The sequence below is a fragment of the Dipodomys spectabilis genome, unplaced genomic scaffold (genome assembly GCF_019054845.1).
Source record: "Dipodomys spectabilis isolate Male_0828 unplaced genomic scaffold, ASM1905484v1 ptg000004l, whole genome shotgun sequence".
NCBI lineage: Eukaryota > Metazoa > Chordata > Mammalia > Rodentia > Heteromyidae > Dipodomys > Dipodomys spectabilis.
Genome location: NW_024870681.1, coordinates 13815085 through 13834109, shown reverse-complemented (window position 1 = coordinate 13834109; position 19025 = coordinate 13815085). Strand labels below are relative to the sequence as shown.

General features: G+C 41.1%; 1 protein-coding gene across 2 annotated transcripts in view; it reads right to left on the bottom strand.

The window, feature by feature from the left end:
* Positions 1-19025, bottom strand: part of Dnah9 (dynein axonemal heavy chain 9) — a 339142-nt gene that overhangs the window by 190058 nt on the left and 130059 nt on the right. For both annotated transcript variants that reach the window (XM_042693416.1, XM_042693426.1), the window contains 2 exons: positions 13372-13476; positions 1990-2147 (listed from right to left, as the gene is read on the bottom strand). In XM_042693416.1, the coding sequence (XP_042549350.1) occupies positions 1990-2147; positions 13372-13476 (263 nt within the window). The remainder of the gene's footprint in view (positions 1-1989; positions 2148-13371; positions 13477-19025) is intronic.

The window sequence follows — 19025 nt, the reverse complement described above, 5'->3', positions numbered from 1 at the left end:
CAACACACCTAAAAATAATAAAATGAAATAAAAATAGAAACAAAAATATTTTTTCTCTCTTATTTTTTCAGAATGTTCAGATATAAGTTCCTAGATCCTCACCCCAATATGATGGTTTTGAGAGGCAATGACTCACAAGCTCAAGCTCAAGAATGGATTAGTGGCTTTATAAACGGAGACCTGAGAGCCTCTTGCCTGCTTTCTGCCCTAGGATGGTGCAACATGAGGTTGACCTTCTGCAGCCTGGAAGTGGGCCCTCACCAGAAGCCGTTCAGGGTGAAAGTCTGACCTCAGACTCTCAGCCTGCAGAACTGTGAAAAACAAATACCTGCTGTGTAGGACGCTCCATCTATGGCAGGCTGTTATTGAAGCCTGATGGATCCAACAGTTCTTTTTAAATTTAGGGAATAAACAAGGAACAATGTGTATACAGGAAGGAACTGCCAATGATATTGCATGTTACACAGAATGTACTTAACAAATTCTTTGTGTAAACAGACAGCAAACAATGCAGCGTTCTGTTGCACAGTTTAGACAGCTGGTTAATGTTGCAGCACTTCTGGTTGAGGTAGGATTCACATAGTGATTTGCATGGCTAGAGCAGTTTAAAAATAAGAGGTTAGCAGGCACAGTGGCTCAAGCCTAGGTAATCTTAGTTACCTTGGAAGGTAGAGATAAGGTGACTGTGGTTCAAGACTGGTCTGGGCCAGAAAGAGTTTGAGAGATTCCATCTCAGCCAATGGCTTGGAACTGTGGCATGCACCTGTCTTTCTAGCTAAGCAGGAAGTATAATGGTGGGCCATAGTAGCTTGTACCTATTATTCCAGCTATGGGGCAAACACAATGACTGAGAGATGTGGTGTGCCCATCATCCCCACTTGAGTTGGGGAAGCACAAATAGAAGAGGATTGCAGCCCAGGCCAGCCCAGGGAATAAAGAAAGAATCGACTTTCATAGCTAACAGAATAGGGACTGGAGGAGTAGCTCAAATGGTAGTTCAATTGCTCGTACTAGGGTTAAAGCCTCAGGGTAGGCCCAGTGGGCTCCAAGGGTTCCAAAAGCCCACAAATGTGCTGATACCATCTCCTCAGACAGAGAGCACTAGGTCTCTTAGTCCACAAAGCACACCAACAGCTTTTCCATAACTTCTCATTATCTGCCTCTCCCAGGTGAAAATTCAGAAAGCAGGAAAATAGAAGGCAGGAAGCATCCTTCCTTTTTCTCTTTGTTGAGCCAACACCACTTTCCTGAACAAGCAATGCAGATTGTAACTCCTGCTAGGAAACACATTTGTGTTTTCTTATCAAAATCAAGAAGATTTAAAATCATAGCAATGTGCACGGGTGGCAAGGTGAAATAAAAGAGGTATTCCTACGCATGCCATGACTAGGAATGTCATTTGGTACTATGCTTTTTTGGAAAGTAACTTGGCAATGCATATCAAAAGCCTTAAAAATGTTCCTACTCATTAACGCAGTAATTCCACATCTGGGAAGCTAGCCAAACAAAATGATTATACATACCAAAAAAAGATTTATATATGTATACAAAAATGTACATTGGAGTATTATGTGAATTTATTTTAAATACTAGAAACAGTCTTAGTAACCATCCTTGAAGGATTGGTTAATTACATTGTGAATCATGTGCTTGATGGAAAAATATGTAGTCATGAAATGAAATTTATTAAGGATATCTAACAGAAAAAATAAGATAGACTATGAAATGAAAAAAATGTAAACCAGTATATAAAGCATAAATTTAGATCATAGATGTCCAAATTAAAATGTACCTATAAATAATCAAATATAATTAGTCAATAGAAATAAGTTGTGGTGATGGCTTTACAAGTAGTTTATAAAAAAAACTACTTTCCTATATGTTCCATATTTTCTATGCTATATATATAATCTATTTCCAGTGGGGAAAAAAAAGATTTTTTTTTTCTCTGTGAGGCCCTTGTTAGGGGCAGAACTGACAGACACTTACCGGAAGAGAGCCTTGAGGTTTTCAGGCAGTTCTGTGCGTCCAGCGTAGCCCGGGTTCATGGTAATGAAGATGCCCACAGAAGGATTCAGGCAAATCTCCTCTCCAAGGAAGTTGAACCGTGGCTTCTTATCTCTAATGGCATCTTGGATGCTTTTCACCTAGAGAGGCAATCAGAGAACACTGTTTCCTTTGCGCTTCACTGGTGGGTGGTAACTAAAGCTGGAAATCCATAGTCAAATGCTAACGAGACCATTGTCCTGTGGTCCATTCACTGATGGACAGGCACCATGACCAGATCCTGAGCCCTTTGTACTAGGAACGTGTCCACTTCCCCCATTCCATATTTTATAACACTGTGGCTACAAGGATGGAAGTGAGTTACAGACAACTGTTTTAACTTTGAACTATGATTTTGTCTGTAGGGATGGATATTAATGCTGACCACATGCAGGCATTGCTCTGAGATTTTTTTTTCTTTTAGGTACTGAGGATGAAACCCGGGACCTTGCACATGGCAGGCAAGGGTCTGCCACTGAGCTACACCCCATCCCCTGAGTTGTTTTGTCCTCCTTCCTTCTTTCCCTCCTTCTTTCCTACCTTCTTTCCCTCCTTCCTTCTTTCTACCATCTTTCCCTCCTTCCTTCCTATCTGCTTTCCCTCCTTCCTTCCCTCCCTCCTTCTTATCAAAATCAAGATTTAAAAGCTTTCTTTTCTTTCCTTTCTTTCCTTCTCTCTCTCTCTTTCTTTTCTTCTTTCTTTCACTTTTCCTTTCCTCCCTACTCCTTCTTCTCCTTCCCCTTCTCCTTTTTCCTGCTCCTTCCTTCATCTTCTTTCTTCTTCTTTTTTTTAATGTGAATACTAAAGCTTTAACTTGGGGCCTGGCATCTGTCTCTTAGCTTTTTTGCTCAAATCTGGCTGGCATTCTATCACTTAATCCATAGCTTCACTTGTGGCTTTTTGTGGGTTAATTGGAGATAAGAATATCACAGACTTTCCTGCCCGGGTAAGCTTTGAGCTGTAACCCTCAGATCTCATCCGCCTGAGTAGCTAGGATTACAGGCATGAGCCAATGGTGCCCAGCACTCAAGTACGTTTTAATATATTAAATCATTTGAGCATCACCGCTATCATTAGAGGGACACTTGAATCTCTTTGTCTCTGTTTCTCTGTGATAGAACAGAAGCCTGGCCAGGCAAAGTGGTTTGGCCACGGTGATGGAGCCACTCACTGGAACATCAGGATTTTGATGGAGGCCAATGGATTCTAGTCTGTGCTCTTGGCCACTGCAAGGTGATGAGGACATTGGTGCCTCTTCCCCTTCCCTGGACCTCCAGGCTTCTTCTAACCACTAAACAAGGTTCATAAAGAGCTAGGTGTATAGGAAATACTTAGAAAGTCCAGCCCCAAGGAAATTGCTAATGTGATCCCCATCGCTGCAGGTAGTAGTCCTGACTCAGTTTGGATCCTCTTGGCCTCCCCCCAAGAACACAGGCACAGAGTGAACCCTGACTTCTTTGTGGCTGGAGTATCCAGTCCAGGGCAAGGGGTAACCAGAGTCATAGGGTAAAGGCAAGCTGGGACCAGGCCCTGATTTGTTATGAGTGCCTTTCTAAAGAGACTCCATTTTGTCTTAAATGCCAGCTGGAAGCAGAGGCTATTTAATGTTGAAGCTTGACTTGGTTGGAGCTATATCCCAGATCGCCCTGCTGGTGGCAAGAAGACAAGCAGGAGCAAACCCCAGTCATTTGTGTTTTCACAGCTTGTGCTTCAAATACTTGTGTAAAAAGCCACCAGCCCCACAAGGAGGAAAGCAAAAGGCACAAACTGACAGGTTAGCCTGGCTCAGCTAAATTGCAGGTTAGCTCTGTGGTTTTCCAGCCTCTCAGAGTTCTTGGAAGCAAAATCTGAAAGCTAGGAATTGTATAGGTTTTTAAAATAAGCCTCTAGGCATGTCTGTGAAGCCTGGATGATAGAATAGCCAAGGGGAACTTAGTTGCAGGTGTGTGTGTGTGTGTGTGTGTGTGTGCATGCACATGCACGCATGAGTGCGTGAAAGGAATAGCTGGACCATCTACCACCATCAAGACTATCTCTAGTTCCTGGAAGGACAGCATTTTCCAGAATACACAGCAGTTCTGCAATTAGAATTCAGCTCCTGTCCTGAAGCAAAGCTCTAATGACTGAATGCATTTGAGCTCTGAGCAATTAGTGGGAGACTGAAACTTTTTTGTACATGCAGAATAGCAATGCTATTTCCTAGTAGAGGTAATCTCAGCTTGTCAATGACCAGATGAACTCTCTTGCTTTGTGTGAGGCTTACAGTCCAGCCCAGCCCAGTTATGCTCTGGAGGCCCTGGCTGCCTTCTCCATTCTGCAAGTTATAAGGCTGGGGAAGGCTGATTCTCTTTCACCTCCATTCCTAGCACCTATAAAAATACAATGAGCATTTTCCTGCTTGGGGAGTTGGAGAGATAAGCTTAATTAGTATTTACAAGTTGCTCTGCTACCTTTGGGTGGAGGCCAAGGTGAGAACCTAGGACCCTTTCTTTCTGCTGTTTGTTCTGACTCAGCATTCATCACAAACACTGAAGCCCAGAAACCTCATGCTCAGCAAGAATTTATGATGCACTTTTAGATTGGAGGCATCTGTGCTTTTGTGTAAAATTCTGTAGGGGGGCCCTTGAGGGAGAGTGCTGAACAGACTGCAGGATAGGGTAATGTTGGAGCGTTAGTGTGCATAAATGTTTCCATTTGCATGGCTCCTACTGGACAGGAGACTGCTTACAGGGGCTGTGCTGATTGCTTGCGAGGAAACTTCAGTCTTCCGGTCAATCTACTGGAATGTGATTGTGATCAGGGTCTAAGAAGCCTAGGTCTAAAGCCCAGGCTCTGGGAAAATCCACTAGGGTAAGAAGCAGGTGAACTAGACAGATAATGATTAAATGTTAAGCCCAGCTAGATGGAGGTAAGCACAAACTAATGGCAAGGCTGCCAGGTAAACCTCTGCACTTATGAGAGTCTATTTCTCCAGATAGGACACATTTTGGGGAGATTTTAGGGCCACAAGGAATAAGCCAAAAATAAAGATGGACATTTCTTAAACTCTTAGCAAGTAGCAGGTGCTACTACAAATACTAAACATAAGTTATCCCGCCCAAGTTTTCCATCAACTGTGTGAAATGAACGGTCTTAGATATTCACTTTATAGATGAAGAAACTGAGGCACACTGTAGCTCTGAGAGAAGCTAGGTTAGGGATATGTAGGGATTCTGTATTATTTTTATAACTCTAAAATTGTGTAAAAACAAAAAGGGAAAACTTGGCTGATAATCTCTGGTTGGTTGGTAAATGGGGGCAGCTTAAGTCTAAAATCAGGCAAAATGGTACCAAAGCATATGTTTTTAGTCATTGTTCTCAACTCCTTTCTACAGAAGGGTACTATGCCTGTCATATTTTCAGTCTCTCATCACAGACAGTCATGTGCAGCTCATCAATGGAGATATTTTCTGGCATCTGTATAGTTTAGGTGCCATCTCTCAGAGATTCTTGACACTGTCTAGAGACGTTTTTTGTTGTTGGGATAATTAAGGAAGAAGATGCTATTGGCAGCTAGTGAGTTGACAATGACAATGTACAGTATGGGATAGATCTTTGCCACCCCACAGATTATAGTGCTGGAATTGAGAAATCCTAACCAAATATTTTATCAGTAAGGAAACTAAGGCCTAAGTATATAGCTTTATCTTGCCCACCATTCCTTAGCATATATTCCTGGGTCCAGTCAAATAACGATGCAAATTCTTTGTTTGTTGTAATTCCTAGGGATGAAATGAATGGCATACAGCATCCTAGATAGGTGCTTTACCAATGAATCATACCTCTAACCATTTTTGCTTTAGTTATTTTTTTCCAGATCATGTCTCAAGCTGCTGCTTGGGGCCATCCTTAGATCACAATTCTTGCATAGCATGCTAAAGTTTAAGAATCCTTGTGGTCCAGCCAGTTTTTAACCTTTTCCTCAACCCTATCTCTGCCCAAGTGTTTCCCATTTGCAGCTGTACACTGACTTCCTTTGCATTCAGTGAGTCTGTTTCCCTCTACCCTACCTGGCAGAGACCTGACTCCTATGGCTGATTCCCAGAACCAACAGAGCTTCAGTTTCTGAGGCTTTGACATAAGGTCCAACTGTGCTTTCCTTGGACTTGGAAAAAAAAATAATGTTAAGTGAAGTAAGCCAGACTCAAAGAAACAGGGTGCATGGTTTCCCTCATTTGTAGTATAAATCTACAAGTAAATACGCAGTATGGAAAAAAATACACTGAGACATGATGTTATTACAGGGCTATAGGCATTCACAGAGTGAGAGCAAAGGAGGATATTCTTAAGAGAGGATCCCATAGTCACAATAGCTACATTCACCTGACCATATACAATAATATTTAGCCAAATGAACTCCAGGGAGTAGAAATAAGAGGTTTTCCTTTTATTGTTTTCTTTGTTGTTGTTTTTGTTCTGTTTCCCTTTGTCTTGTTTGCTCATTTATCTGTCTTTGGGAGGATAAGTGGGGGGGGGGGCGCACAGAAATGGAGGGACAAAGGCTAAACAAATGCAGCAGTGGTACTCACTAGACCTTATTTTGAAAATGAACTATACATTGTGGTTGGGAAGAACTGGGAGAGAGCAAGGGAAAGGGTGACACTGTTTGAAAAGAAATGTACTCTTTATCTGATTTATGTAACCATAACCCCTCTGTAAACCACCTTCATGATAACAATAAATAATTTTTAAAAAAGATGTTTTCCATACTTGATGATTTCCCTCTAGTACTCCTCTTCAGAGTTTACTGAACATGAGAACCGTGTAGAAAGGTGTTTTTATTTTTCAAAGAAGATATCAATACCCAAATCCTACCTAAGACTCATTAGATAAGAATCTTTTCTGGGTAGAGGCTGTATTATTCTCTCTCAGAACCACCCAGACAGTTTCAGTGTGCAGCCAGGGCTGAGTTTACTGAGTGTGCCATGTGGAGGAGAGACAGGGGAACTTGTGGGGAAGGTCTTGTTTGACTATCTGGCTAGAGATAGGTGATCTAAGAGTTTATGGAAGCTACAGGCTATCCCTATGCTATGTGACTGCACTCAGGTTTGTTTCTACTGCTCATCCTAGGGAAGCAGTCCATTCCCTCTTCATTCTTCTTCAATCCTTTGCCTCAAATGCTGTGTGTTATTAAAATCCCACCTGGCTTGCTCCATACTTCCCCTCTGCCACGGCAGATTGGAGTGTGATGCTTTCAGGAAGTGCGACCCACTCACCATTTTGCAAATCTTTTCATATTTCTGTTTTTTTTCTTTAACATTCAACCTTAAGCTCCTTTATAAGGGGTACTACACAGGACATTCCCTTGGCTCCAAGACTGGAACATTTGCTCAGTGCCTGGAATTTCTGGAACTGTGCTAGGTAGGCTCCCTTACTAATAGATCTTCTGTTTCTAGGGGCTTCCTGCCTCCTCTCAGCTTACTGTTAGAATTTCTTCAATAGGGGAGAGAAAGAATAGGCAGGACCATCTGTCCACAGGGTGCAGAGGGGGTCAGCATCTGGAGAAACAAGGTGATGGGTGAGCCTCCATGGCCCTTACATCTATAATAATGGCCCTCAGATAATTCAAGGTCTACAGAGCTCATTACAACAGTAATGTCGAGATTCTGAAAAGAATTAACTAGTATTTTATACATTTAAAAATAGCAGAGTAATTTCTCTTGAAACTGCCACACAGAGGACTTCCCCAAAGGGATAGGCAATTTGCTTTGACCACTCTAACAGAGACATAAAAATATCCAGCAACAGAATCACTTTTGCAGAACTTATTCAGATAAGGAGCACAGACGGGTGAGGAGGAAAGAGAGGAGGAGGAGGAGGGCGACTGGGAAGAACTGTCAGCAGCTGGCACAGTTTTGGATCCAATATGCCAGCCGGGATTACTGTGTGAATAATTAAGTGCAATTTTCTCCTTGGATGGTTATATGATTTTAAATGTTACTATCTCTAACTCTGTCCAGGCTGTTGTCAGACCACTTTCTTGAGAATGTTTTCTGTGGGTGTGTTCCTAAATCAGAGTGTGACGGCATCAGGGAACTCCAGGCTGAACTTATTTCACTTCGTTCCAGGAATAAAAGGAATGGACTGATCTTAGACAACTGTTCACTTTCAAAATAAAGTAGATTCATGATCAGTCTCCTTAAGAAGTGGGGATAATTATAATAATATCTTTTTAGTTAGTGTATCTTTAGTTTGGTAAGATAATTTGAGGATGGTCTAGCTGAGAATAAATGAGGGCTTGGAAGAGACGAGTGAACCAGGTATGGACTCTCCTTCTCTGTCTCTTATGTACCAGCTAGCTACTTCCCTTTGGTCCATTGTCAGCATCACTACCACCACCACCACCATAATAACCACCCCATAATCACCATCATTCTCATTACCACCATACTCATCATCACCAACACAAACATCGTCATCATCGCCATCATCAGTATCACCGGACAGCACCATCACCATCATCATCATTATGATCACCACCACCATAATAATCATTATCTCCATCACTGTCACCATCATCACTACTATCAACATCACCTTATCACCATTGTCATGATAACCATTATCATAATAATAATTACGATCACCTTTATCATCATCATCACTATAACTACCATAATCATCATCACCATCACTACCTTCATCACCACTGCTACCATAACCATCATCATGACAACCATCATTACCACTATCAGCATCACCATTATCAATGTGATCACCATCATCACATCATAATAATGATCACTACTGCCACCAGCATCACCACCACCACTAACATTGCGATCACCACTGTTACTATTATCATTGTGATACTTATTGGGTATCTATATGGCATTGACATAAGTGCTTTACATAGCAATTCATTTTAAACTATTAAAAGGGCTGAAGATGTAGTCTAGTGATATATCTACCTGGTATATACAAAGTCCTGGTCTAGGTACCTGGCAGTGCAATAAAAGATTCTAAATGACGTTGAAAATGATTACTATCTCCAGTAGGTGCTACCATGAACTGTTTCCTAGGGGTAAACCTTAAGACATAGACTTGCCCAAGGTCACATGGCTAGTAAGAAGCAGAACCCAGAATTGAAAACTGGCAGTCTGATTTTAGTGTCTATGCACTGAATCCTTCCCACTCCATTGCTTGTCAAGCCCCACTGTATCAAAAGTCATTTAAATGACCCCAATTGCTTACACAATCTCTGGAACCCAAGACAGGCTCCACATTGACCATGTTGGCCCTCACTGCTCTCTTTCTACTCAGAGCTCACTGGGGACTGAGCAAAGACTCCTTGGCTGCCCATGCTGAGATAGTCTTTGGCCATCTCTTAGCCTTAAATATCACCCCAAGACACCCACAGATGTAATTCTGCATGACGAATGGTTCTGAACTTAAGGGAATCTAGGCACAGAAGAATAACCTGGCTGGTGAGAACAAGAGATGTCCTCTAAGTTCTGTGGCAAGCAGCCAGAGGAGAGAGAGTATAGAAAACCATAAATGCAGAGATGAAAGAGACAGACAAAGGTGAGTGGAGAAGGCAAAGGAATAAAAAGATAAATACCTGCAGTAGGAGTAAGGAGAAAAACTCTAGGACATATTAGAGGTGACATATTAGAGAGCCATCATAGGGAAAAGCCTCACCTTCTGTTGAGAGTTTCAGAACCATTCCCAAACTTGAGTAGTAGTAGTAGTGCTTGAGAAAGTGTTTTATTTATGTTTTTAACCCAATGCCTTTTACTTCTAAATGGATCAAACCCAAAACAGACCCTAGAAGGCATCATTTGTGGTATCAAGTTGTGAGTTGACCACCCAGAGGGGAAGCCAGAACGCATGCTTGATTTCTGCTTCAATCAGAGTGAGTTGAAGCTTAATCCCCATTGTGAAATATTAAGAGTGTGGAAACTTAATCCAACTCCGGAGATAAAGTGGAGCATTTAGGAAGTAGTTAAGATTCAGTGAGGTCATCATGGTAGAACCCTGATTATATTAGATGGCTTTATAATGTGGACAGAGGTCAGGGCGTGCGTGCACACACACACACACACACACACACACACACACACACACACACACACACACACACACACACACCTGTCTTTTACTTGTAATGTATTATGCCACCTTGGGAATCTGCCAGCAAGAAGCCATCACCATATACAGCCCTCAAGCATCTAGACTTATGGACTAAATAATCTTCTTTTTGTTTGTAACACTATACAGCTTCAAATATTTAATCCATTTAAGCCACTGACAGTTTCTTATAAAAACATGAATGTCAACAAGGTTCCAGTGGCTTACACTTGTAATCCTAGCTATTCAGGAGGCTGTGATCTGAGGATCAAAGTTCAAAGCCAGCCTGGGTAAAAATGTCATTATGCAATTCCTAACTCCAATAAACTACTCAGAAAAGGCCAGAAGAGGCTGTGGCCCAAGTGGTAGAGCACTAGCTTTAAGCACAATGAAGCTCAAGGACAGTGCCCAGGCTCTGAGTTCAAGCCCCAGGACTAGCAAACACACACACACACACACACCAAAACAAAAACAAAACCCCAAACAAAAACAAAACATGAACATTTACCTTTTAAAATTTAAAGATCTGGCAACCCCAAGATTACATCCTTACATGACTGAGGTATAATGGTAAGTCTTTTAACAGCCAGTTCTCTGGGGAAAACAAAAATGATTCTGAAGTGCAGAGTTTGTTGATTTTCCTGTGGAAGTGTTTTCAACCTAGTCCATGTCATACATTGAGATGAATATAATCAGCTCCTTTTGAGCAAGGTGGGACTCCCTAGGGTTTTGGTGTAAGATAGTATTTAGGCAAACTATCTTATGCCTAGTAAACAGAGCCAACCTACAGGAGAAAGCTATATCTCACTAATTTAAAGGAGAGAAGAGCCCTACATTTGGATAATGTGGGGGGAGTTTTACCAAGGGTCAGTGAGAGGAGCAGCATCTGGCTATCAAATGTGAGCCGTGTAAAGGCTGGCCATCTTATGTTAAGAAGGCCTCTGATGGCCTGTAGGGCTCTCAGTGGCTGCTGGAGATAAGACTGGTGGTAGAGCAGCAGATGGGGTGAGTTCCACCCTTCTTCAGCTTGTACTTGCTTCAGCGTGCTTATCCATAGCTCCAAGTCCATCCTACTAGTAACAGAGCCAGCCTATGGGGTGAGAGGGGTGATGGTTTGGGGGGTGTTGTAGATGGAAGCAGGTTCCTGCCAGGATACATAGGAAAGCGGAAGTGACACTGCTGGTTCCACCATTTTCCAGGTCACAATGTGTGATCTGCCCGATGCTCCATCATACCCTCATTTTTCTAACCACCCTTTAGCTTTACACTCCTGCTTAGAAAAACGTCAGTGTAGAATGAACAATTTCTTCTGGCCTTGGGCTGGGCCTGAAAGGTTTACAGAGGATACCAAAGCATGTTGTATAGCTAGGTTTTTATTCTTCTGAACTATCAACACGTTGTTTTGGGGGACAAAAAAAGAAGGCAGTTTCAATCATTTTTTATTGTATGGTATGTGAGCACAAACTAGAAACAGCAGCTACACTACTGTCTCAAGCTTTACTAGAGCTTTTTTTTTTCCTTTTCTGTCAGTTTTGGGTCTTGAACTCTGGGCCTGGGCACTGTCCCAGAACTTTTTTTGCTTAAGGCTAGTGCTCTACCACTTTTAGCCACAGTGCCACTTCTAGTGTTCTGGTGGGTCATTGAAGGTAAGAGTCTCATGGACTTTCCTGCCTGGGCTGGCTTTGAACTGCAATCCTCAGATCTCAGCCTCCTGAGTAGCTAGGATTACAGCATGAGCAACCAGCTCCAGGCTTATTACAGCTTTTATTGTAACAACAAAGACCCTGTGAGAGACTCTTTGATTGACTTCAGTCCCCTAACTTCTTGTTGTCCAGTCCCTCCTCAAAACTGCAGCCAAAGAGAGCATAACTTTATTCCTAGAAGTCCTCAGGGTCCTGGAAGCCTACTGAAGTAGGCATTTATACCTGTATCTTGCTTGGTTTGAAACTGCCCGTCTAGCCTATTTTTTTCTAATAGTTCACCCCTCAGGATCATATCTGTGTTCAGATCTGCATCTGGATGATACAGATAAGAGTGCTGGGTTCAAATCCTGGTCTTTTTACTTTGCAAGAATATCCCTGCCCTTGGGCAAGTTACTTTTGTTCTCCACTTGAGTTTCTTCACATAGATGGTGAGCATAATAGATGGAGTAGTGGGGCATCGTATATGTGTGTGGTACAAAGTCTTGTGAACAAGGTTTATTCACCGTTTGCCTTCCCTCCTTCTACAACTCCCACTGTCTATGGGGTCCTTACACCATTCAGATCCTCTCCAGCCTTTCAAGGACTGGCTATAAGAAAATGGATTTGACAGTTTGTGCCATATGTATATCAAACGATTGTGAGAACATGAGAAAGTACTCATGTCTATCTCAGGAACTCAAGAATCTTTTTTTTTTTTTTTTTTGTCAGTCATGGGGCTTGAACTCTGGGCCTGGGCTCTGTGCCTCAGCTCTTCAGCTAGCACTCTAACACTTAAGCCACAGCGCCACTTCTGGTTTTCTGGTGGTTTATTGGAGATAAGAGTCTCACAGACTTTCCTGCTCAGGCTGGCTTTGAACCTCGATCCTCAGATCTCATACTCCCGATTAGCTAGCATTACAGACATGAGCCACCAGCACCCAGCTCAAGAATCTTTTTGAAGACAGGAATTGTGTCCTGGCATCTTCACTGAAATTTTACCACAGTGCTTGTCATGCAGTGAGTGTTCAGTAAATGCTTTCTGTGTGTTGTGAAGAGGAAATTGGTTTTTTTAGATGAAGCCTCAACAAAGGATTTCAGTCATCAGTACTGGTACTGTATTCCACTCTTTATAGATAATAGAAAGTGAACGAGGCCAAGGTGGAGCATCTTCTTTAAAGAACTCTGATAGGAAATTGAAGAGCTGAAATTTAAGTCTCTGTGTAAATCCATAGTGCCTGGCCTTTCAAAGGAGCTGGGTTGTGTCTTCATGATTAATACTTCCTATAAGTCAGATAGAACAGGTATTCTTTATTCCTATTTCACAATGAAGGATGTATTTTGAAGGGTGTGATAGTTGAGAGGAACCTCCTTTTGACTCAATTCAGAAGGGGAAAAGGGACAGGGAATGGAAAGGGGGAAGGGGAGGTGGGTGCTGAGGGGAGGTGGGTGCTGAGGCGAGGCAAGAATCAAGAGCTGAGGATTTTCACAATGCTCAACATGAAGACGTAGGGCCTCCCTTCCTCCGGCTGCATACCTGTACTGCCACCACCGAAAGGACCTCCACCGAGATTCGGTTAAACTCATCGAAACAGCCCCAGGCACCAGTTTGAGCCAGGCCTTTGTAGATGTTGCCACAGGACTGCAAGAGAATATACAAGGATTATGTGATACAAGTATAAAGTCATTTCCATCTTTTTAAAAATTATAGATACTTCCACCTCTCCTAAAGGCTCCTGGTCAGAAACATGTGTTGAAATTTTAAGCACAATTAAAATTTTGATGATGATGATGTGACAACACAAGTTGCAGACACACAGACCCGACTCAAGACACTCATCTAGAAACCTCTTTAAAATGCCATCAGTTACATTACTGCTGATTCTTCAGCTTTCGAAATTCCAGTAAATAGCTGGAAACCAGTGGCTCACACTGTAGCTGTAATCCTAGCTAGTCAGGAGGCTGAGATCTGAGGATTGCAGTTCAAAGCCAGATGAGAAAAGTCCTTGAGACTCTTTATCTCTAACTGAAAGTCAGAACGCTGTAAATGGAGGTGTGGCTCAAGTGATAGAGCCCCAGTCGAGTAAAAAAGCCAGGCAAGAGCACCAGGTTCTGATTTCAAGCCCCAATATCAGTATGTGTGTGTGTACACACACACACACACACACACACACACACACACACACACACACATCAAGAAAATGAATGAGAAATGATTTTTCTTCCACTACACAGACAAATGTCCCTCCACACAGACTTTGGTATGTACTGACAGGAAGCATATGTCAGTACTTTTAAATCCAAGACCACACACAAGAGAAGTGCTTGCACATTGGATAGTAGTTGTATACATTGAATGAAAGCAGAAAGGCATACCAGGAAGAAAACAGATTGTAGAGGAAAAATAAGAAAAATAATGATGGTCCAAAGAAAACTAAATGTGCCATTTTGGTTGGAAAATTAAATTACTCAAGAAAGTCCTGGTTGTATAAACCTTCAATTATATGAGGGAGATTTGAAAGTTTAGAAACGAGAACATGATTAAAGCAATATTTTGGCCACATATGTCAAAACATTCACATAAATAAGGCAGGTTGGATATGGGGCAGACTTTAAAGAAGAAGGGGAAAATAGCTCCTGACTCTTATTAAGATATTGGAAGTAACTGATTGCATGATTAATTAAAAAATATTCATTCAAAGGTACTATACACAAGATTGTTTCAAGTCAGGAAGAACCAGTAGTAAGAGATGAGAACTCTATTCTCATGAGGTTACATTCTAGTTTGAGGGAAGCCAGTGAACAAAACCAGCAAAAACTTAGATACCAATAAATTCCACTGGAATCTTAAAAGTGATGTGGTGACTTCAGATTGAGTAGGCAAAGGTAGTGACTCAGAAGAGGTGCAAAAGTCTGTAGGTTGTCCATTTCATTTTTATTTTTGTTTTATTTTTAAATAAGTTTTATATTGTGAAAATACTGGACAGAGGGTTTACAATCACATGAGCAAGGTAATGAGTACATTTCTTATCAAGCATTGTTGCCTCCTCCTTTGTTTTTCCCCTACCATCCCTTCCTATCTCCACAACCAGACCCCCCCCACCCTGCCTAAATTGTAAAGTTTGTTTTACTACATCGCGTCTTGTACATCTCATTGTTGCAATGGGTCAACCTATATCCCTATTTAAACAATTTTTTTTTTCCCTTCTGCTCCCCAAATTATACCAACATCCAATACGGTGAAAACATGGGTTCTGCTGTGGGGGAGGGACATACAAAGCAACAAAAATCACATGGTACCTTATAAACACATTAGAAACAATAGCAAGAAAGAAAAAAAACCACTTGTATCCTTATCTTGGGCTGCATTTCGCTTAACATTGTCTTATATGACCTTTCCTGCTTGTCTCAGATATATACTAGTTATTGCAAATAAGGGAAACTGTAGGACCTATGTTTTTTGCACCTGGCTTACTTAATATAATTTTTTCCAAGTCTTTCCATTTCCTAACAAATGGGGCAATGTCATTCTTTCTGATGGAGGTATAGAATTCCATTGCATATATACACCACATTTTCTTGATCCATTCATCTATTGAAGGGCATTTGGGTTGGTTCCATATCTTAGCTATGATAAATAATGCTGCAACAAACATAGTTGTGTTGGTAGCTTTAGTATGGTCTTGTTTGTGATCATTCAGGTAAATGCCTAGAAGTGGGATTACTGGACCACAGGGAAGCTCTATGTGGAGTCTTTTGAGGAACCTCCATACTACTTTCCAAAGTGGTTGAACAAGTTTACACTCCTACCAACACTACAGTAGGGTTCCCTTCTGTCCACATCCCCTCCAGCATCTGTTGTTATTAGACTTCTTGATTATAGGCATTCTAACTAGGGTGAGGTAGTATCTCAATGTTGTTTTGATTTGCATTTCTTTTATGGCTAGAGAAGTTAAGCATTTCTTCATGTGTCTATTGGCCATTTTTATTTTCTTTTCAGAGAAGTCTGAAACCAACAATTTAATGAGGCTCCTGAAGCTCCTTGAAAAACAGCAACAAGCTAAACCCCAATCCAGTAGATGGAAACAAGGGTTTCATATCTAAAATATACTTAGAACTCAAAAAAATTAAATCCTCTAACAACAAATCCTCAAAGGAACAATTGCTCAATTAATAAGTGGACTAAAGACTTAAAGACAGACTTTTCTGAAGAGGAAATAAGAATGGCCAGTAGAAACATGAAGAAATGCTCAACTTCTCTAGCCTTAAAATAAATATAAATCAAGACCACATTGAGATTCCACCTCAATCCAATTAGAATGGCTATAATCAAGAAATCTAGTAACAACAGATGCTGGAGTGGATGTGGCCAAAAGGGAACCCTACTTCATTGTTTGTGGGAGTGTAAACTTGTTCAACCACTTTGGAAAGCAGTATGGAGGTTCCTCAAAAGACTCTACATAGAACTTCCCTATGACCCAGCAATCCCACTTTTGGGCATTTACCAAACAATCACAAACAAGGTTATACCATAGCTACCAGCATAAGCATGTTTATTGTAGCATTATTTACCATAGCTAAGATATGGAACCAACCCAGATGCCCCTCAGTAGATGAATGGATCAAGAAAATGTAATACACACTCACTCACACACAATGGAATTCTATGCCTCCATCAGAAAGAATGACATTGCCTCATTTGTTAGGAAATGGAAATGTTAGGAAAAATTTATACTAAGTGAAGTAAGCCAGGCCCAAAGAAACATAGGTCCCATGGTTTCCCTTATTTGCTTGTCTAGGACAAGCAAAACAGCTCAAAAGCTATGTACATATGACCATGAAAGATGATGTTAAGTAAAATGAACCCCAAGACAAGGACACAAGTGGTTTTTTCTTTCTTGCTATTATTTTTAATGTTTATAAAATGTACTGATGTTTTTTTTTTGTTTCTCTTGTATGTTCTTCCCCCATGGTTTAACCCCTGTTTTCACTGTATCTGATTCTGGTGTCCTGCATCATATATATATAAATATATATATGTATGCATATATACATATATGTGTATTTATATACATATATGTATATATATTTATAATTTGGGGAGGGGAAAGGATACAACAAAATGATTAAATAAGGATACAGGTTGACCCACTGTAACAATGAGATGTACAATCCACTAGGTTGAAAATGAATTTTACAATTTCGGGGGGGCAGTGAGGGAGGAGTTGGGGAGGTACAGAGGGAAGGCATGGTAGGGGAAAAACAAAGGAGGAGGTAACAATGCTTGATAGTAAATATACTCATTACTCTGCTAATGTAACTGTAACCACTCCGTACAGTATTACAATAAAAAATATATATGGAAAAAAAAGAAATAGGAGTCTCAACAAGATTCGGAGTCTCAGAGAGACTTACAAACAATTCGAAGCATTCTCAGGCTCAAAGCCATTTGAGGTTTCTGTAGAAGCCTCTTCAAATTGAGGTCAAGGGGGAATATATTGCTGCAGTAATACAAAGAACATCTAAGCACTAAAACTGCAACCAATTCCAGAACAAGTGGCCCATTTTATAGGTTTCCCAGCCATCACTAACAGAGTAAAACAATAACTTCCCCTTTTCTCCACATCTTCACCCTGCACTGAGTCCTCTAGTGCCTCATGGAGCTAAATGAGATAATGCCTGCTTGAAGGATTTTTGAGCTAGGTGGGGTCTGGGTGGCCCTAACCACAGCTCAGATCTCTCTAATGCCACTCACAGCTAACCCCTCAGGTGGTTCCTTGGGCATCTTTGGTACCTTCCTTTTCTTAAGCCTCTCATTCTCTCTCTCTTCTTTCTGCCGTCTCATTATATGGCTGCTACCCTGGTTTGAACTACTGCAAACTTTTCACCTTCCCAGCTTCCTTACATGCTGTTCTGAAGCTTTCCTTCTAAGCCTGGAGTTCTTTTGAGAGCCCATTACCTCAAGGTCACATACCTTTAGTGGCCTCTGTCCTTCTAGTATTCAATCCATTGCCTTTCTTTTCTTCTCCAAATCCCTCTAAGGTAGCTCAGCCATTACATCATGCTTATTTCTAGCTTTTATTCTGGAGGCATATGAACTGAATACATTGCTGTGTCATGAATGACACCTAAAAATGATCCCTGGAGAAATGCCCGACAGTTCTTGATCCTCAGTCCCTTCCTTTCTTCATCCCAGCCTGACCCTGATAGAAGGGCTCAGCAACACAGGAGGAGGAGTCTGGGAAGAATATTGGCTTCAAAGCTATATTTCAACAGATTAGCTGTGTTGGAAATATCAAATCCAAAGACTCAAGTAACCTGGAATTTTTTTGTGTTCCTTTGTGTGTTTTGTGACCAGAACCCTGTCTAATCTGGAAGATTACACAATACACATTAGCATTCAGGATCACGTAGTCTGGGTGATAATTAGGTTCCCTAATTATTTCATATTTTTTTTGTCTATCCAGATAGACTTGGTTATATTCTATCCATCTGTCTAATTATCAGCTATTAACTGTCATCTATTGATAATTCATCTATTATCATATAACTTATATCTAGTATGTATGTATGTATGTATGTATGTATCTATCTATCTATCTATCTATCATCTGTAGGATAAAATGGCTTCTTCCATTTTTTTCTTTTTGTTAATTATCTTTAAATACTTATACAAAGGGGTTTCAATTCAACATACCAGTTTATGTGTACAAAGTATCTTGGATCAGTGTCACTTCTTCCATTATTCTCCCAAATTCCCCGTACCCCCAGCGGCTTTTTACATATCACCTTTCCATCCACTCATCCATCTATCCCTCCATCCCATCAACTTTCCTGATTCAGTTTGTGTGCCTTAAGTACTCTGTGATCCAGCCAGCTGCAGTTTTGTCCAGCAGGTTTGAACATAGTGTTCTTGAACATTCTGATCAGTGACAGATGACACTGGTAAAGAAAGATGTTTCAACTGTTGCTCAAAACACTGAAAGGGTTCCATCTCTGCCTGAGAGGAAATACCTTAAGCCTTCATATGAACACTATGTCCTGACCCGCTTCATTGAGGACATTCTCAGATTGAACATCCATATTTTCTCTCTGTCCACTAGTAAGGTAAGCTCCATTACTCTCAAAGGCCCTTGACTAAATGTTTTTGCTGACTGTTCTGACATTCAGTGCTCTTTCTTTCCACTTATT